The sequence below is a fragment of the Geotrypetes seraphini genome, chromosome 3 (assembly GCF_902459505.1).
Source record: "Geotrypetes seraphini chromosome 3, aGeoSer1.1, whole genome shotgun sequence".
Lineage (NCBI taxonomy): Eukaryota > Metazoa > Chordata > Amphibia > Gymnophiona > Dermophiidae > Geotrypetes > Geotrypetes seraphini.
The window spans coordinates 364,615,777-364,637,713 of NC_047086.1; the positions used below are offsets into that span (position 1 = coordinate 364,615,777).

Sequence of the window (21,937 nt, forward strand, 5' to 3'; positions counted from 1 at the left end):
TGATCAACCAGAGAGTCTCCATACAAAAATGTGGAACTCAGAGCCGCATTGACATACTTGAGGTACAGGATAGGCCTCCAGTTCTCTGAGCCTTTCCTGGGCACAAAGAAGTATATGGAGTATCTGCCAGAGCCCAAATCTTCATCTGGAACTTGCTTGATGGCTTGAATGTCCAGCAACCTTTGGAGAGTCGCCTGGACCTGGGTTGCTCTTTCTGGTTGCCCGCCAGCAAGTCCACGAACCAGGCAATATTCTACAAGCAGACACAGAATAAGCTGAGACCTTGCTCACTACCCTCAGCAGATCATACAAGGCATCAGTCACATAGTCCACTCCCACCAGTAAACAGCTGGGAAGAAGGATCAGAAGGCGCAATAGTGTAATCTAGAGTGGCATGCTTGAGCCACAAAGGAGACTGCTGCAGCAGCCCTCACTGTCAGATTCAAGACCTCAAACTGCCTCTTGAGCAACATATCCAGTCAGTGATCCTGTTGATCCTTAAGCACTATGCCCCCTTCACAGGGAAGGGATGTGCACTTGGTCACTGGAGCCACCAGAAAGTCCACTTTAGACATAGCAAACATTTGCTGAACTCCTGATCCATAGGATATAGCTTAGATATTGCTTTTGCCATCTTAAGGGTACCCTCCAGGTTCTCCCAGTGTTCAGAAATCAGGATTTTCATATCTTGGTGCTATGGAAGGATGGTAGTCTGAAAATGGACATGCTCAACAGGGAACAGTGGAAAATAGGCTGAGGATGATAAATTTTGAGTTCCTTTGGAGACTCAATGAGCAAATCCGTCAGAGCAGCAGACTTGAACAGCCTGTGAACTGAGAGGTCACATCGTCCAGTGTTGCATTGTCTCTGACCAAGGCATCTCCCTGGGAGAGAGGATAAGCATACAGATCATCATCTTTAGGAACCCCATCCAACCAGCTGTCAGTGTCCAAAGGAGGGACTGCCCTTTGTGGAAAAGCAGATGCTGGAGAGTGTGTAGGGGGAGTGTGGTGCAGTGGTTAAAGCTAGTCTCAGCTATACATGACCCAGAAGGTGATGCAGCGCCATCAACATAGGCTTGCCAAAGCAAGTTCATGAAGTCATGTGTAAAGGGCATAGAGAACCAAGAACCCGCTGAAACGACCAGGTCCCAATTTGTATTAGCCTTGTTCTGTTGTCCTCACTACAGATGCATCCGGGGACACCACTTTAGAAAGAAATCACACACACACAAACGCACATGATCCAAACAGATGTCTCTCTTTTATTCAGAGTACCGCATACATATATATAGCATTTCACATGGGTCAGTTTTCTCAGCATTTGACTGTAGGAAAGACCATATATGGTAACAGGATATATAAAAGCAACTAGAAAAAGGTAGCAAACATTAGGAGGGGGGGAGTTTCCATCTATGGCATATAATACTGTCTTGTCTAAGGTCCAGCAATGCTTCTTATCTAAGTCCTGACGCACAGCACAACACAGGATGTGCACAAGATGTGGGGGTAACCTTGGCGAAACTAATCAGCTATAGAACAGAAAAAGAAAAGACCTTGTGGCCTCTTGACAAACAAGAACTGTTTCAGCAGTTTTGTTTTATATGTTACACAAGCAGGAATAGAATAGACTTACAAGAAGTATATGTCCCTTCATCCTCTTTAAGAGCAGGGTTAGAGTGCTTTCTTTTTGCTTTGGGGCCTTCAGTAATTTGGCAGAACTAATAAGGTGGTCAGAGGCTAAGGTTCTCGCCTCCCCAGCATACACAGCAGAACACACTGTGCAAGGAGCTCTTCGGGTGTCCATCCAGAAAAAACTTAACATGAATTCATGTCATTGGAGCATGAGAACTCCATCTCAGGTGGTTAGAGGCAAAAACGAGGCTTTTTGAAGAAGTCTGAAAACTCCAAATTTAAATCAGAAAAAAATCCAAGATGGCTGCCACCAGGATTTCCTGCTGAAAAACAGCTGTAACTCCACCGGAGGACCTCCAAAACCAGCAATTTTAGGATTTTTGGGTAGGGGAACAAGGCTACAAGATATAACCTCAAAAACCACAATTTCAAACCCCTCCCCCCGAACTGCCCTGTGGGCTGACAGCCCTCTCAGAAACCAGACTGGGAAGATGTGCTGCTACCTGCCACTGCTCCTCTTAAATTAGATGGAATAAGGAGAGGAACTCTGCCACCAGGAAAGCTGTCTCTTCTGACTCTTCAGCTGCCAGTCGGGCCACATCCGGACTGAAACAGGAACCAGGATCCAAACGCTATGAAGAGGGGGGAGGAAAATGCAGCTCTAAAGAAACGCCAATTGGTGTCCATACAGCATGCACTGCACTCCTGATCTAGTCAAGGAGAAGGCAAACAGCAGGGGAAACCCCTGAGCTCTACAGTTCCAGCAGGCTGGCTGAGCAGGTCCCCGCAGGATCCACCTGTCAGCTGCAGACCAAAGGTTGCTCTTCTCACGCAGGCTAGGCAGTCACTGGAGCTGAGTAGGAACACAAATTCCTGCAAAAACCTACAAAAATTACATGAAAACCAAAATAGAAGACCAAGCAGGCTCGCTTGCAGAAGAAATAACTGAATCGGGGCAGCATAAAGCAGGGAGGAGAAGGTACTGAAAACAGTGATCAGCATCTCCTGCAATGGACTTATGGGAGCAGATGCAAGACCCATGGTTAAGCATACCATTCCTATTGCACTGGAATATCTATCTGGATTTATAGAAGGGATCTTAAATCCTTAGTGCAGAAGATATAGAGCTTCATAGAAGACACCACAGACTTCCTGAATAAATTAAATAATATCAAGCAGCTACCACCCGGCTCTCTTCTAGTCACAATAGATGTAGAATCATTATAGAGCAACATCCCCCATGAATAGGCATTGCCGCATGTGAAAATTCCTAAAAACATTTACCCTGTACCATCAACACTCACCAAAAGCTATTACAGTATTAATCAAATTCATTCAAACTCACAACCATTTCTGCTTTAATAATGATATTTAACTACAAATCATGGGCAAGGCTAAGGGCAAGAGAATGGCACCACAATATGCAATCCTCTTCATGGCAGAATTAGAAGAGACATTTGTAAATACATGTCAGACAAAACTCCTGAAATACCACTAGTATATTAATAACATTTTTATGATTTGGACTAAGGAAGAAGAGATTCTCAAATAATTATACAGTTCTTTGAATACATGCCATCCTACAATCAAATTCAAAATTGACTATTCCCCAGAAAAAGTCAATTTTCTACACACACCAGTCTCTATCAACAATGGTTACATACAAACATCTATCTACAAGAAACCTACAGACAGATGCAGCTACCTCCTAATTCCATCTTCCACATATAAAAAAAATCCATTATATACAGCCAAGCCACATGATATCACTGTATCTGTTCTGACCCAAGAGACAGAGATAAATACCTAAAGACCTTGACTGAATCCTTCAAACAAAAGAGGACACAACCATAAAATAGTCTCCAAGAATATCCCTTAAAACACCCAGAGAAAACTTATTGCACTAAAGGACAAGAAACCCTCAGATAGGACCCCCTTGGTAGTGACATACAATCCAGGGCTGGAAAAACTAAGAAAAATTATACGAGATCTACAACTACTACTCCAAGAAGATGAATTACTAAAAGAAATATTCCCAGCTCCACCTGTGCTGGCCTTCTGTTAGCCACCTAATCTGAAACAGAAATTGGTAAAAAGCAAGCTCCCCACACAAACCCACAAAGAGAATGGCTAACATCCCTGCAGTGTGGCAAGCTGCAAACTGTGAGCACATCTCAAAGGATCCCACAGTCACTCATATGGAAAAAAAACATTCAACATAAGGGGATCCTTCACATGTTTATCTTCTAATGTCATTCAATGCAAAAAGTGCAAAGAAGGATATTACATTGGTGAAACAGGCCAGATGCTAAAGACTAGGATCAACTTACACAGATAATCATATTAAAAATTGCAATACCAACCAGGATGTCACCTCTGTCAGACAACACTTTGGAAAAACTGACCACTGCACCAATGCTTTTATGGTGAGAATACTAAAAGAAAATTTAAAATAATCCTAGAACAAAATGCCTTTGAAATTAAAATGATGAAATATTTTGACACTTACCAGACAGGAAAGAAATACTACAAAGAAATTTAAAACTGCTTTGTCACCTCTCTGTCTCCTACTTACCCATCCATCCATCCATCCCTCTTTCCTGTGAAATTCTTGTGAAATTATCACTGAAATGTTTTCATGTTTTCCTTATATATACTGATATTTGTCAACATTTGCTTATTTCTGATCTGAAGGGTTACCTTTGAAAATTCATCATAAAATGCATTGAATTAGTCCAATAATAAAGGTATTACCTATTTCCTTTGGTTTTTGTTTTATTTCTATATATCACCTTTTTCAAACTGAAAAGCCCTAACTTCTTCAGCATTTCCTCATATAAGACGAATTCCATCCCCTTTATCAATCCAGTCGTTCTTCTTTGCAGCAGTTGTTTTATTTTCAAGGGTAGTAAGTTTTATTTTAATTTCTAACACCTCAGTGGTGAGGTTGGTAAGCTTTTCATTTAAATCTTCTCTGGTGTTGTTCATAATTTCTTTCAGTGCCCTTAGTTCTTCTAGTATTTCAGTATTTGCATCTTTGCTTTCCGGTAAAGGCAATGACGCTTTAGCAGGAGTAAGAGGTTCTGGTTTGTTTCGTTTATCACCCTTATTAGAAGCCTTTTTTTTTTTTTTTTAAAAAGGTTGATCCAGTGAAAGTTTGATTCTTGCTCTTCTGACAAGACTAGTTTTACCAGGGAACTGATTCAATGTGTCTTCTCTATCAGTTAATTAGTGCCAGCTGTGGAGAGAGCAACAGATTAGCCATTCATCTTCTTCCCAAGCATTCCAGTCGCTCTTCTTTGAACCATTTCTAATTCTGCTATATCTTTTTTGAGATACAGCAATCAAAACTGAAAGCAATGCTCAAGATGAAGTTGCACCATAGAGCAGTACAGAGGCATTATAATATTCTTAGTCTTAATTTACCATCATTTTCCTAATAATTTCTAGCATTCTGTTTGCTTTTTTGGTTGCCGCTACACACTGGGCAGATTTCAGCTTAACGTCTACACTGACACTCAGATCTTTTTCTTGGGTGCCGACTCCTAAGGTGGACCCTATATGATTTGGATTATTCTTCCCAATGTGCATCAGTTTGCATTTATCTACATTAATTTTATCTGCCATTCGATGCCCAGTTTTCCAATTTTCTAAGGTCTGCCTGAATTTTTCAGTTTGAATGTGTTTGACAACTTGAATAGTTTTGTCTCATCTGCAAATTTAATCACCTCACTACTTGTTCCGATTTCCCGTTCATTTATAAATGTTAATAGCACCGGTCCCAGTACAGAACCCTGCAGCACTCTATTATTTAACCTCCATCATTGAGAAAAATAGCTATTTAACTCTACTATGCATTGAGAACATGCAGCCTGTAACTCTTGATGGTGCAAAGAACCAAGGAGTCCAATTAAATATGGGAGTACCACGTTGCAAAGAAAGGAAGGCAACTTCCTGAAGGACCTTTGTGCTTGATATGCTCCACAGTATTCCTTCTATTCTCAGTAGGAAGTCAAGAGTCTGTTTTGCTGGAAGATCTAATCCAAAATTCTTGGATGCGGGGGGTGATTGTCTCTCATTTGGTGACATGAGCTGCTACTCTTTTCTTTAAAAAAACCACCACATTGGGGAAGGAATATGATTTTTTTTTTAAGTGGTAAGTGGATGTTCTGAAACCACTGCTGAAAGAATCTGTACCATGGTTTCTCACAAGATGCAAATAACCGCCGATGCATAACCTCTCTTGAATCACAAATACTAGAGTTCAGTTATTTTTCAAACTCTGATAGAAAAGGCAGAACCCCTATTGAGGTATCAAAACTGCTATGTGCTAAGTAAACCAGATCCATACCACATTCTGAAATTCATCCAGCTTGTTTTTAGCTATAGTCTTATAGTTTCATAAGAATGGAGTAAAGATATTATACCGTAAGAAGCTGAAAAGTTGAAACCTGGCCAGGCAACAGAATTCAGAAATAATTTTATGGCAGAGATTCATATCGAGACAACCAAAGCATCTTGCCTAAATTTTCTGGATCTTCACAAAGCAGACTCCATTACCACAGACTAGTGAGCCAATTATGGCTTTCAAAGCTCAAATATGGTTATCTTACCCTTTAGAAGTACTCTTTTTAATTACAGAGGGGTGTACTGAGGAGAATTTGCAGGTCTAAGAATTTCTGAATAGAAATCATCCAAGTTTGTTTGGAAACATTATGGTATCTCAGATACATTAACAGAAAGTATTCGGGTTTCAGGCTTTTCTTGAACTTCTGTAGAAATAGCTTGGGGAGTTTTCCTGATGAATGCCAGAAAAAAAAAAAAAAAAGTGACAATGTATTCCTACTGGCAAAGAAGATAAATTTGACCTAGGACAAAGCAGGTGCTTGAGGTCTGGCTATGTGGCCCCCTAATCACTGTTCCAATATCAGTAATACTCACTTTCCAATTGCATTAAGAGTGATAACTTTGTGCTGTCCCATTCTGAATGTCAATATTTCATAGTAATTCATGGCTTCAAAGCTCAATAGCTATAATTTTGAAGCTGCAGGCATCAAAGCAGCAGGCATGCAGCTATGTCTTGGGCATCAAGAGGCCTGCCAAAGCTATAGATGGTGAGGACCCACTTGGAGTATTGTGTTCAGTTTTGGAGACTGTATCTGGTGAAAGACGTAAGAAGACTTGAGGCGGTCCAGAGGAGGGCGACGAAAATGATAGGAGGCTTGCGCCAGAAGACGTATGAGGAGAGACTGGAAGCCCTGAATATGTATACCCTAGAGGAAAGGAGAGACAGGGGAGATATGATTCAGACGTTCAAATACTTAAAGGGTATTAACGTAGAACAAAATCTTTTCCAGAGAAAGGAAAATGGTAAAACCAAAGGACATAATTTGAGGTTGAGGGGTGGTAGATTCAGGGGCAATGTTAGGAAATTCTACTTTACGGAGAGGGTGGTGGATGCCTGGAATGCGCTCCCGAGAGAGGTGGTGGAGAGTAAAACTGTGACTGAGTTCAAAGAAGTGTGGGATGAACACAGAAGATTTAGAATCAGAAAATAATATTAAAGATTGAACTAGGCCAGTTACTGGGCAGACTTGTACGGTCTGTGTCTGTGCATGGCCGTTTGGAGGAGGATGGGCAGGGGAGGACTTCAATGGCTGGGAGGGTGTAGATGGGCTGGAGTAAGTCTTAACAGAGATTTCGGCAGTTGGAACCCAAGCACAGTACCGGGTAAAGCTTTGGATTCTCGCCCAGAAATAGCTAAGAAGAAAAAAAAATAATAATAATAATTTAAATTGAATCAGGTTGGGCAGACTGGATGGACCATTCGGGTCTTTATCTGCCGTCATCTACTATGTTACTATGTTACTATGAACTTATTTCTTTAGCCCTAAAGAACCTTCTAAGATCAATAGGCTATTAAGGCATTGAGGCAAGCGTCTACTGCTCAGCAAAGGCCCTTACTCTTGCTAGACTGTGCCTTATAAAAGGCAGCCTGAGAAAATCAGATATGTTTCAGCCTGTTGTACCACAATTCTCATTCTACAGGAGGCAGCAGCGAGGATGGAAGTCTTCCTCAAAGTTAAGTTTTGGGACCTTAGCTCCTGTTGATTTTTGGCAATGTAGTCTTGTAGTTAGGTGGACTGAGCAGCTCATGTTGAATTAAACTTCCACATATTTTAATGTTTTGGTTTAAAAAATTAAAAATTATATATATCGTAATTTCTGGGTTTTAAGTCATTTATATACCATAAGTTGCACGGATTAAAAACAGTAAAAAAAAAAAAAAAGGCAACTTTGATATAGCAAGTCGCTTCTTTTATTAGGACATGGCGAAACAGCATTTTGAATTCCACATCATAACATCTGAACCACTTGAGGCTGCCAGTACTCTAGCCACACTCAGGCCTGCAAAAAAGGGGGCTTGGAGGCCTAAACCTGATGTCTCCCACAGCCACATGCTCCCTGGCTCCAGCTATGTTGCGACAGTGCCAACCTCACCCTCACTGAGCCCATGATCTGAGCCCAAGTGTTCACCACAGGAGAGGGGTGTGCTTGGCTCAGAGCCTACCAAGAGCTCACGAGAAAGGAGCTGTGTACAGTCCATTCTGCACTGGTTCACTTTTTTTTTCTTCAAGGGGATGGCTGTATGGCTCTCCTCCTCCTTACTGGGCAGTTTTCTCTTCGGGTAGAAAACACAACCAGCCTTGAGGGCTTGGAGCATCAGGGAACACGAAGCTAACAACTATGTACAACGTCAGGAAAGCAGCACAGTTTTCTGCATGCAGTCAAAAAATCAGCACTGGCAACAAATTACCAGTATGTAAAATTCATACATAAGTCACACCCACAAGTTAATGTAAAAAACTGACTTATAACCTGGAAATTACAGCAGGTATTTTTTTTTTAATTGCATTGGATTAATATCTTTATATACCGATTATCACAATGTAAGAGATTTACAAAAAAAATATTAAAATACAACTATAGAACCTAAAGACAGAAAAGCTATTCCAAAATTCATATATCTTCAAAACAATAACAAGCATATCTTTTATTTAAATTTCTTATATACTGCCTTCTAGCTCAAAAGCTGTTGGTGTCCATTCAGGTACGGTGGGTATTTTTCTGTCCCTGGAGGGCTCACATTCTAAATCTGCACCTGAAGCAATGGAAGGTGGGTTGCAGTGGGATTTGAACTGGGCTCCCCTGGTTCTCAGTTCAGTGCTCTAACCCAGTGTTCTTCAACCACCGGTCCATGGAGCAGTACCGGTCCACAGAAATTTCATGCCGGTCCACAGGGCCAGCACATGCATCAGGCCCAAAACAATGTTCTTCAACCGCCGGTCCACGGTGCGATTGATGCGGCATTATCTTCGAGCCAGCTCCCTCTTCCTAACTGATTCAGTGCACAAAGCCACGGGCAGTGGCTCCTACGGGCATCCTGCGCCTGAAACGGAAGCCTTCTCTCTGCCGTTGCAACATCAGAGGGAAGGCTTCCAGATGAGGCACGGGACGTGCAAGGTGCAATTAGTACTATTATGGGGACAGGGTCTGGGGTGGAGATTGGGTAGAGATGGGTGGGGTCTGGCCCACGACTTAGCCCAGTGTTCTTCAACCGCCGGTCCACGGACCGATGCCAGTCCATAGACCGATGCCGGTCCACAGAATAATTCTTTTTTTTCTGCCGGTCCATAAGTGTAAAAAGGTTGAAAAACACTCCTCTAACCATTACTTACATTTTATAGATAAATTCATATCACTTAAATCCTGTAACTCTTCTTTAGTCATAGTGCAAATTTATCTAATACATATTAATGATGAACAGCCTAAAAATTCAGCTGGATGAGAGTCCTCCAGGCCAGGTTTGGGAATTGCTGATCTAAATCTTTTTCATGTACTGCCTTAATCTGGGATGGAGAGGAAAACAGTATGCTCTCCCATATAACTAACAGATATACAATATACTTACAGTTGAGCAAATTGATACGTTTCAGAAGTAATAACATTAATATGGAGGAACTTAACCAAGATACTTATCACCAAACTAAGGCTCCGATTCACTAAAGTCAGTGATAGTTGCTAAACCAAATGGCCCACCATCTGTTCTTCCCCTTGATCGCCCATTTTCCGATCCAGCAATGCAAATTTGTAAAACCCCATGCAAAATAGCCAAGTGATTGATTCACTAACATTTGCATGGCTATTTTGCATTGGGTTTTACGATCCTAAAACCCGACTGCGGTAGACCAGTCGGTAACTATGTTACCGACAGGTCTGCCTGGTTTTTTTTTCATGACAAGATATTTTGCGTATATTACACACACATAATACCTGCCCCATAAAAAAAAAAGAAGAAAAAACCCCAAAGAGGCAGACCTGTCAAAAAACCAGCTCCTCCCCCTGACAAATGCATGCACACACCCCAGCACACAGCTAACCACACATGGCAGGAGGAATGCCCCCTCCCTCTTGCCACTCCCCCCACCGCACTGAAAAATATGGCAGGAAGGGATGCTCACTCCCTCCTGCCATAGGCCCCTGCCTGCCGAACTCCCACCGCCGAAATGGCAGGAGGGATGCCCACTCCCTCCTGCCATCGGTGTCCCCCCCCCCCCCCCGGTCGGGTCTCGTCATCGTCCCCCTCCCGATACCTTTAAGTTGGGAGCAGGAGAGGTACTCAGTCCCTCCTGCTCTTCCGGCCAGCTGCCCGTTAGCAATGCGGGCCTTAGGTCCCATTCCGGTGCATCATGTGATGCATGGGAAAGGGCCTAAGGCCCTGGTTGGCTCAGGCACCTCAGGCTTCTTCCTTTATTACCCCTCCATGTCTCTGAGCTTATCCTACCATATGTAAAGCTTCTTTATAAACACTAGTTTTGTGATTTTGGAGGGATGTGTTATTTTTGAAAACAACTATTGCACTTTCACTCCTCATTGTTTATATCTTTTGGTATGTTCTATATTCCCCTTGATTTTTTGACTAAGTCTGCAATAAAAAAAACCCAGCAGAAGCCCTGACAGCAGTGACAGGAGGCTGCTTCTCTTGTCACTACTGTCAGGGCTCTGCACCAACTCAATTGGCCAAAGAATCGGCCAACAGCGATTAAGTCGCTCTCGTTAGTGAATCTGGGCCCAAGCCCTTTAGGCAGGCATAACTTTATTTCATTATTGTCATTTCCTGTGGATAATAATCAGTGAGCTAAGTTGATACCAAAGTCTTAACACAGGAGCTCAGGACTAGACTGATAGCTCTCACTCTTGCATTTAATCTCACTGCATGAAACTCAAGTCAAAACAGCTTACAACAAAAATAAGTTCAAAATAATTACTACCGTAATTATGTGTTGCATTTTTTTTGTGATTTACTCTAAGGATACAGCAATAAAAATTAATATACAGTGGTTGAATTTTGAGGTGACTCTCTTGCCTCACATACAACTCTAAAAAACGGAAGTTATCTTTGATGTTAGTTTGCCTACCAAAAGTAGAAGTGTTCTAAGCCAGTATTCAGTGCCAATCAGCTGCCTTAGACTGTTACTCAAGACATGCTTCAGCCCATTCTGTTTAATGGCTTTATATAACAAAATAATTAGGATCATCATGTTTGAGGCCTAGGCAAATATACTTTGAAGGATGATCAGTTAAAGACAACATTTTTGTATAGCTAGCAATATTTCACTTAAACTCTCTGGTTTTCTTGTCAGCCATCAAGAAAAATACAGTGTCAGCTAAATTGAGTTCATGCATCTTAAAAACATAAAGAAAAAGATTACTTAACTGAGAAAACTTCTCACCAAAGCTTTTGCTTAATGAATCCATCTGGTTCTGTGGAAAAAGACAGTGCTAGCTGCTCATAAGCAAAGAGGTTTTCTAGGCTTTTCTGGTCCAAGCTAGTCAATGTTCCATTTTCAAAACAAAAATTAACAACCTTAGGCAGGAAAACAAAACTGAAATAAAGAAAAAACTCACACTAAAATTGTGAGAAAAGGACCCTTTCAACATAGTGCAGCTGTGGTGGCACTAGTGAGACACTATTTCAACAGTAGTCATACATTTATGCTAATGTGAGACTGAAAGGAAGGGATAGTGTTATGAACTCAAATTTTTAGAATGTCATATTTATTCTGAACAGATTCACATTTGGAGTCAGATCGGTTATGTCACTGTTAAAAGGGTAAAACAAATGAACAGTGGAGGTGGTAACAAATAAGTCAGTGAGAAGTGCTTAATCTTTATAAAGGTTATTTAAGCACGGCTGATTGACTTATTTGTCGTCACTTCAATTGTTCTTTTGTGTTTTGTCATGAAACGTGGAGTTCATATCTTCTGCTTTCTTTTGATTGTTAAAAGGGTTCAAGGACTAATATGAAGTTGTTAAAGTTAGCCAACAATATCTGGCCTCTGCTAAAAGTCTGAGGATCCCTTTCTCACCATCTTGGTGGGAGTTTTATTACTACTAAAGCAATAAAAACATAACTTTAGGGAACTTCGTGCAGCACATTTAAAAAGCACTGTACCTTTCCATGGCTTTAGCAGTGTAAGGCAAGTGCATTTCAATACTGTGCTCATCTTCATCTGTTGGCAGTGACATGCGCTCAAACATTCCAGTCTTCCATAGTTCTGCATACACTGAAAATATTGCAAACAGTAATATTAAAATATAATAATTCAAATGGTACACTACCAATGTGCCTTCTTGTAAACTTGGCATAATAAAACAAAAAGATAGTAGCTGACAAGATGTGGTTAAATGTTACTTCAACATGGCACCAGTGATCCTAGAAGTAGTCTCACAGTATTACCACTAAGGGTCAAACTGATGGTATAGCTGGTAATATTTTGAACCCTAGGGCTAGTACTGCAAGTCTACCACTGAGGTCACCAGCAATGCTCCCTCTAAGGATTGGCTGGATGTGAGCAAATTTTCTCTCATGTGAGTGACAAGTTCTAAAAAACATTTTTTGTGTGAGCAACAAGTTCTAAAAACTCAAAATTTTCCAGATTTCCAAGTATTTTTGTGAGCCACCTGGGGCTCCTTTTACAAAGGTGCACTAGCGTTTTTGGCGCACGCACTGGATTAGCGCGCGCTATAGCACGCACTAGCCAAAAAATTACCGCCTGCTTAAAAGGAGGCGGTAGCGGCTAGCGAACCTTTGTAAAGTAAAATCTGCGAGCGATGCTCCTACAACGTATGAGCGATTGCTCATGTGCTTCTCTTGGAGGGAACATAGATCACCAGGGTCATTTTGAACCTGGCACAAGCAGAGGCAGGTGCAACTGGGATCTTTTTGCTCCATATTCAGTAGGTCCCAAGGATTTCTAAGGTAGGCCTGGGAGGGTGGGGGGTCTTCAAGGACGGGGGATGTGACAGGGGCCTTCAGGATGTGTTTGTAGGGTGGCTTTGGAGAAGAGGGAAATTATGGCATTTTACCCAGCCCCTTTAAAATGGGGACAAGGAGCATAGGGCTGTGAATTAGCATTAGCAATCTAATGCTCCCAGGCAGAATGAATAGCACAGTTTGCAAAAATGATCACAAGCTGAGTTATTTATGTATTGTGGGAATGACTAAACTGCAGTGAGATATCAAGGGAATGACTAACCTGTGGTAAACTAAGGTGCACTATAAGCCTGACTTAACACCCCTTAATAACTATCCATCTAACCTTTCAACAAAGAAGGGATACACTTTGTGCTATATTTTTAAAAGTATTTTTGATATTTTCTATTTTGAAGTCTATTTATTGACTGTATTCAATTAAACAGATTTCATAAATCATTCTGAGGATCCCTTAATTTACTGTAAGCAAATCACTTTCGCCACAGTTTTTTTTGTCTTTGTCAGATTCCTTTTTTGTGGAGCACCAAGGGTCAATTTTTTGTAAGCACATAGAGAAACATTTTGATATTATTTGTGAGGTTTGAAGTCAAACTACAAGGTTATTTTCAAATGATAAATCCTCAGAACAGGTTCAAAATGCCTGCATCTCAGTTTTTTCCATAAAAAAAAAAAATAACCAGGAATAAACCTAAGTTCAATAAATATGAAATTTAAAAAACCATCAGAAACAGATGTAAAGTCTAGCATAGGAGGTCTAGGGAAGGTGGGGTGATATGATTGTGTGAGCAAATGTTGGAGTCCACAGAGTGTTTGCAGGGATGAAAGGAAATGTATTTAGTAACATCTATAATAATAAAAGGCTAAGCGCGTATGCGCACTCCTACCTGCGTGATCCGTATGTCTGTGGCAGGCAGGAGTGCGCATGCGCGCTACTGGCAGAGAAATTGTAAAGCGCGGGCCTCCCTGCTCTCCAGCTCCTCCAGACATCGAGTGGCAGTCCTCCATCCAGTCCACCAAAGCGGCTCTTCTGTCTGCCCCTCCTCTTCAAAAAAGCCTACTGAGGATAGCAGCTGGCTGTAGCGAACCTCGCAAGCCGCTCTGCACCTCAGTAGCACGTTCCCTCTGATGCACCGGATCGCGTCAGAGGGAACGTGCTACCTAGGTACATAGTGCCTGCGAGGTTCATTACAGCCGGCCGCGATCTTCAGTAGGCTTTTCTGAAGAGGAGGGCAGACACGAACGACCAGGAAGCCAAATGCTGGACAGGGGGAGCAGGTAAGGGGTGCTGCTGGACAGGGGGAGCAGGGAAGAGGTGCTACTGGACAAGGGGGAGATAACAGGAAGGGAGGCCTACTGCTGGACAGGGGGAGCAGGGAAGAGGTGCTGCTAGACAGGGGGGAAGGTAAAAGAAAGGGAGAAGGGCTACTGCTGAACAGGGGGTGCAGGCAAGGAGTGGTGGTGGAAAGCCGAGGAAAGAGAGAGAGACAGAAAGAAAGAAAGACAGACAGAAAGCGGCCAAGCAGAGAGAAATAGAAAGAAAGAAAGTCAGACACACACATCTATTCTAGCACCCATTAATGTAATGGGCTTAAATACTAGTTTTTATATAACTATGGTAGGACAGACCAGAGTAAGTTGGCCTGAACTACTGGTTTGGTAACTGGTATTTCACTTTCAACTGGATTTCCACTGTTGGGGTTTTTTTTAAGTTGACTGCACTTTGTTATGAAAGCATTTCTGTTGTATTCCTCACCCTGTAATGATTTAAAACAAATTTAAAAACCAAAACCAGATGTAAAAGGAAATGCTAGAAAATTATGCATGGTTTGAAAATACATCTCATCATGCATACTTCTCCCTAGTTAAGCTAAATTTACCTGTCCTAAACCAATAACCATACCATGTTTGTATACAGATAGATATGTATTTAATCACAGAAGAGCAAAGCTGCTTATTTGTAATGGGATAAAACAGGATGAGGTCAGATGGCAAGATGAATTCTCAGGGAGGTGGAGGGATTGTGTTGTCTGATTTATCCTGCTATTTATAAACACCAGTTACAGTTAACTTGATCAAACAGGATGGATCAGCCACATAAGTAGGTCAATCTAAATTGGAGGACTGAAGTAGTGAATGTCCATGCCTTTAAAAAGTCTTTGCAGATTAGCAGTTCTGCAAATGGATAGAGTCATTATTCCAAGTTCTGAGCAACCATATTCAGTTGATAATTCTGAGAAAGCTGATGTTACTGTCTCCTAAATGCACAATCCACGCAATAATGTGATGTTGAAAGTGCAATAAGACTCAAGTCGCAGCTCTGCCAAGGAAAAGTCCATTAAATAGATATAAACCACTGTGGCCTTGACTTTATATTGGATAGTAATTCTGTCTGTATACGGTATAACATAAATGAATGCAGTTAAATAACTATCTAGCAATCTTTCACAATGGCAATTCTATAACAATTTCACTCATAAGTTATAAAAAGCAGTAGAAATTTACTGTTTTGCCATCAATTTAAGAGAAAATGAGGACCCTCTTTCCATCTAGGTACAAAGAGCTTTTATTTCTTAGAAATGTGGTTTAGGGCGAAAAAAAAAAAAAAAAAGATGGTGGATTTACAGACTGGTTAAAATAAAAAGATACTACTACCTTTAGAACAGTGGTCTCAAACTCAAACCTTTTGCAGGGCATATTTTGGATTTGTTAATGTCTTATTAAAGAAATAACAATTTTGCATGAGATAAAACTCTTTATAGCTTATAAATCTTGTCTTTTGGCTAAGTCTTAATAATAATAGTGTAATTTATAGCTAAAGAGAAATAAGATCAAGAAACTGTTTTATTTTACTTTTGTGATTATGATAAACATATCGAGGGCCTCAAAATAGTACCTGGTGGGCCGCGAGTTTGAGACCACTGCTTTAGAAGAAATTTATGGACTCTAAAGGCCGGATTCTGTATAAGACGCCTGGTGTCAGAAGCCACCTAAGCGGCTTTTGAGAATCATACACAAGCATCCTATATAGAATCGCGTCTGTCCTCATTGGCAGATGTCTGAGCCTGCCTAACACATGATTCTCTAACCGGTGTCCATGTCACAGACGCTGGTTAGAGAATTGGGTTGCCACTGAGCTGACTTGAGGCAAGGGAATCTCCCTGCTGCAATCAGTTTAGTGGCAGGGAACCCGTCCTCCCCCCACACACAAAGACTACCAGCAGGAGGGATGCCCAGAACCCCCAAAGCCACCAACCCCCAATGTCCACAGCAGGAGGAGTGCCCAATTCCTCCTGCCGCCACCACCCCAAGGCACCCCAAGGATGTCCAGTCTCTCCTACCAGAACCCCACACCCCCCTGAGACATTGAAACCCCCCACCCCCTGGCAGGAGGGATGCCCAGTCCCTCCTGCTGGAACCCCCCTCAGACATCAAAAAAACCCTACCTCCCCCCAGACACATCCCCAGCAAGAGAGATGCCTAGTCCCTCCTGCCAGACTCCCCCCAATGACACTAGCACCCTGACCCCCCCCCCAAAGTACCTTATTGAGTTGGCTGGCTGGAGGGATGCTTACTCTCCGGCCAGCAGGCCCACCTCCACTGCATGGCAGGAGGGTGGCCTAAGGGATCTGTCTAATCAGAATGTTAGGCCACTTCCAGTGCACCCCAGAACACACTGCGAAAGAGGCCTAAGATTCTGGTTGGCCCAGGTACCTAAGGCCCCACCTATGGAAGGGGCTTTAAGCATCTGGGCCAATCAGGGCCTTAGGCCCCTCCCTGGCGCATCCCACAATGCACCGGGAAGAGGAAGGCCCGCCATTCAGTGGAGGAGGGCCTGCTGGCCAGAGGAAGTAAGCATTCCTCCGGCTGGCCAACTCAATAAAGCACTTTTGGGGGGTCAGGGTGCCGGTGTCTTGGGGGGTGGGGGTTTCTGGCAGGAGGGACTGGGCATCATTCCTGTTGGAGGACATGTCGGAGGGGTGGGGGTGGGGTTCTGGCAGGAGAGACTGGGCATCCCTCCTGCCGGGGATGTCTCGTGGGGGGGGGGTTCCGGCAGGAGGGACTGGGCATCCCTTCTGCCAGGGGATGTATTGGGGTGGTGGCGGCAGGAGGAATTGGGAATGCCTCCTGCTGCGGACATTTGGGGGTGGGTGGGGGGCGGTTTCGGGGGTTCCAGCAGGAGGAACTGGGCAACCCTCCTGCCGGTAGTCTTTGAAAGGGGTGCACAGGTTCCCAGCTGCAGCCGCTAATCTAATTGTGGCTGCTTCTCCTGTCACTACTGTCAGGGCTGCCCCGACTCAGTCACTCACTAAATGATTGAGTCGGGAGTTTGCGTGCAAATCATTTACATGCAAAAAAGATAGTGAATCAATTGCTGTTTTAAAATCGGCCAGGAATCACTATATTTAGTGAATCTGGGCCTACATTCAGTTCTGGGAGTTGGCTGTACTCATGAGCTAGAAGCATTTCAAAGGCCCAAGCACTCAACTGCAGCTGAAGTATCTGTTGGTCCTACTTTTATTTCACTATCACGGCCAGAGGAGTTTGATAATTTAACTTTGGAGACAGGTTTCTGGGATTGCATTCTGAAGTACAACAGAAAAATTTTCTGGTCGACATACTGGCAGTAGTTAGTAGAACTGAGGCTACCTAGAAATCAGTGGGACAACTGGTAGAATTTTCTAAGCAAATGGTGATGTTAACAGGCAATAATCATGAGGCTAGAATTCAGAAAAGAACATTTCTAGGTTCAAACCCACGCTGCTCCTTGTGACCCTGGGCAAGTCACTTAATCCTCCATAGCCCCAGGTACATTAGATAGATTGTGAGCCCGCCAGGACAGATAGGGAAATGCTTGAGTACCTGATTGTAAAACCGCTTAGATAACCTTGATAGGCGGTATATAAAATCCTAATAAACTTGAAATTTGAAAACATAATACAGTACTCCCCCGATATTTGAGGGGGTTCGGTTCCAGGAACCCCCGCGAATCTTGAAAAACCGTGAATATGGTTTTCAGCAGGGGAGACAGGAGAGGGCAGCCAGAGCGGCAGGAGAGAACAGCTCCTGATTGGTGAGGCCTGACTTTAGTGCAGGAAGAGGCGGTCAGAGCATACCTAGAGTGATTTCCTTCACTCGCCGGCGCAGGAAGTTTTGAAATTTAACTCCCTTATTTATTTAATTTGTTTTATATCCCATTCTCCCCAATGAGCTCAGAACGGGTTACAAGTTAACATGCATAGTAGACAGTCAAAATGGGATACAGTTTGCCATACTTACAATACATGTCCATCCTAACTTAACATATACAGAGGATCTAGTTCCAATATACATTTCTTTTCTTTATTTATTTTTTTAATAAGAACATAAGCATAGCCTTACTGGGTCAGACCAATCCAGGTCACTAGTACCTGGCAAAAACCCAAACAGTAGCAACATTCCATGCTGCCAATCATAAGGCAATAAAAGGGATTAGTTAAGAAGTAAGTTTTTATTGCTTTTTTTAAAGTTCAGGAGTCCTTCAAGGGATCTGACCTGTGGGGGCAGTCAATTCCTGTAGAGCGGTGAATGGCATTGTCACCACAGTAAAGGATCTGCCATGAGTTGTCTCCCTTCCCACCTCTCCCGTCAGCAGCCCCCACCCTCATGAGTCCAGGAGCCCCCTCCCTCTTGTGGATCCAACAGCCTTCACACCCTTCCTCCCTGGTTGCCTGAATGCCGGTGGCAAAAAAAAAAAAAATAAAAAAAAAAGCGCACACACAACAAACCCACCACTCTCCTGCATCGGCCCCTTCTGCCTCCCGGGGTAGCCTACCAGCCAGTTGAAGCTTCCTGCATGCAGCACTGCTCTGGGTAACCTGCAGGAATGGGAGGGGGGGGGAGAACCTACTTGCCACCGAGTCCCTCCTTCCGATGTAACTTCTGGTTTTCCCGGCAAGTGAGTTAAGAGAAGACAAAAGAAAACAGAGACCAGCACCTGAGACCAACATAATTTGAAGAATAAAATGATGAGATAATAAAAGGTAGAAAAAAATAGTTTTATTTTCTATTTTGTGATTAGAATATATCAGATTTGAAATATATATTCTGCTAGAGCTGGTGTTAGATATAACTGGGGACTGCAAAGCCCAGGCTGTGCTTCTTTAGCTTCCAGCTGGCTTAGGGCTCTCTCTGACCAGGGGGTAGTTGCCCTAGTTGCACTCCCCCGACACTTCCTGCCATGTGTGACTGAAGTGTTCTGTTAGCTTGATTTTTCTATGTAGCATTCTGTAGTAATTCGACTTCAGTTTTCTTGATAGTGGAGGAGATATTTCTGAGGGGGATGAGAAGGGAGACAGGGGTTTTGTTGATCCTTGCTCTGTATTATTAGTGATTTATAAAATGACAATTGTACAGAATATTGTTTCTTTTTATACTTTAATAAAATAAGTTCAGTATAAAATTATAACTATTCAAGGCTTGTGCAGATGGGATCAGATGTTTGTGGGGACGGAGCAGGGACAGGGTCAGAGCTCGTGGGGACGGGGACAAATTTTTTCCCCACATCTTTCTCTACTATAGCGGAAAGGCACAAGAGCATAAGAAACACCACAAGATATGCAACACAGAAAAATTTGCTGTAGCTCTCCATGCCAAGGCAACTGTTCATATGATTAGATCTGAGAACATAAAAGCCATGGAGAAAGAAGACTGTTGGTGACCAAGAAGAATCAAAGATGCAACCAAGATAGCAGGACACCTCAAAAACTTAAATGGAGATAAATAGCTCTCTATAAACAAAGCATGGCAACCACTCATCTAAAAAAAATATATAGTGCAATAAAGAATGGGGCCAAGGACAACGCTTCCTCCCTCCCTCTCAAAGTTTTCAGCCTCTTTCCCACCAGAATTTTTAAAAATGTTTTTCCCGCCAAAATTGATATTAGTGACCAACAACCTTTCCTGCCCCAAGCTCCAGCCAATCAGGTTTGAGGACTCACTATATATAAAGACAAACTGCAGACCTCACAGCACACCCTGAAGAAAGCCACAGCATGATGACTGAAATGGCAGTTTTACCTACCCAGTCATAGTAAATGACGACAGATAAAGACATCAACAGTCCATCCAGGTCTAACCCAGACAACTGCAACAATCACTTTGTTTAGTTCTATCAAATAAAACCATAATTATATTGTTGCCCTTTTTTATCTTTCTATGATCTGCATACTTAGCCAGTTATCAGACTTGATTATAGCTCCTAACCAGCTAAGTAGTGACTCTTCCCAAATTCCACCCTAACCTAACCACTTACAGAATGCCTGGATAGTGCAGATATTTAGCAGCACTACCTAGTTAAATGCCACTGAATACTGGCAGCTGGTCAGCCAGCAAGGTTTAAAGTAGGCCCAGTTAAACTCCTTTGAATACAGACCCTGAAGTCTAACCATATTTTCCTTACCTTTTCAGCTGCTACTTTTGAGAACCATCTACTTTTACTTATTGTCCTAACAAAACAGGTTTGTCATCCTTAATAGAGCTCTTTTCATTTTTGTCAGCTGCTTCTCTACTTCCCCCAGACGTTCCCATCTAGATAACTCCTCCTAATGCAAATAGATCTCATGCATATTCATTGAGGAAATCCTGAAAACCCAACTGGAATACGGCTCTCGAGGACCGGAGTTCCCTACCCCTGTCCTAAGGTATTTCCTCATCTTAACAAAGTTAAGCTCCACTTTTAAAAGAACATTATCCATACGTCTTAATACTAAACCACAGCATCCAGTGATTGCTGGATGTCACATGATTATCCACTATAACAGGGGTAGGGAACTCCGGTCCTCGAGAGCCGTATTCCAGTCAGGTTTTTAGGATTTCCCCAATGAATATGCATGAGATCTATTTGCATGCACTGCTTTCAATGCATATTCATTGGGGAAATCCTGAAAACCCGACTGGAATACGGCTCTCGAGGACCAGAGTTCTCTACCCCTGCACTATAACATCAGAAAGTCTAGTATGGCTTCATGACATACGAGTTTCAATATCAACTGCTGGATTCTACTTCTAGAGGGTTAGGGCATTCCCACTGTACCATCAACATCCCCTAATAATAGTACTTCTGCTTTCATAGCTATATTGTATATGTCCTTAGTCAATTAAGGAGGAAAATTATCAATGTGGGCTAGCATTTAACACAGGTTATTTTACTACAATTTGTGTTATTTTAGTACTGGTCCCATTTTTTGCAATGAGACCTATTTTATAACCCATTTTAATGGCAGACCATGTTGATAATGTCCCTTTTAAATAATGAGGCCGAATTTCTTTTTGGAGGCAGAAAAAAAAGGAGTGGTGACAAGCACTCTAAAAATCGTTATGTAGCTCTGAGCTACTGCAAATCTGATGGAGAATTAAAATAAAAGACAAAAAAAAAAAAAAGACATGTAAAGATCTAGATTTTTGGCTTATATAAGAAAGGCATAAACCACACACAAATCACACTCCATTGAAATCTGTGTCCTGGTAATCTCCGTGTGTATATAACTGCTTTTCTGAAATTACCATTTACTGATATGTAATCTACATGTGTAAAAATGCTACTTGCATGTGGGAAAGTTTTTGAAAGAGGCCAAAATGGATGCTCTGGCATGAAAAGATCACAGAAATCCAGAAACATGAAAAATAACAGCAGATAAAAACCATATGGCCTATCCAGTTTGTCAATCCATACCATCTACTATCCCTTCCTTGTCCCTGCTTTCTTGAATTCAGATAATTATCTCCACCACCTCTACCAGGAGGTTGTTCCATACATTCACCACTTACAGAAGTCTATCACGTTTCACCATCTTATGAACCCTCATTCCAGAGTTCCCTTTTGGTCAAAAGATAGTTGCCTCTTGTGCATTTATATTACAGAGATATTTAAGTTCTCTATCATACATCCCCCCCTCTGTTGACTTTCCTCTCCTAACTAGATTAACA

At 42.3% G+C, this 21,937-nt stretch overlaps 1 protein-coding gene across 3 annotated transcripts in view; it reads right to left on the reverse strand.

Annotated features, from left to right (window-relative positions):
• The window catches only part of MEMO1 (mediator of cell motility 1), a 191,254-nt gene that overhangs the window by 105,486 nt on the left and 63,831 nt on the right, over positions 1-21,937 (reverse strand). For all 3 annotated transcript variants that reach the window (XR_004538849.1, XM_033938653.1, XM_033938654.1), the window contains exon 5: positions 12,152-12,263. Coding sequence is in view for 2 of the 3 variants with exons in the window: in XM_033938653.1 (XP_033794544.1) it covers positions 12,152-12,263 (112 nt within the window). In the remaining variant the exon portion in view is untranslated. The remainder of the gene's footprint in view (positions 1-12,151; positions 12,264-21,937) is intronic.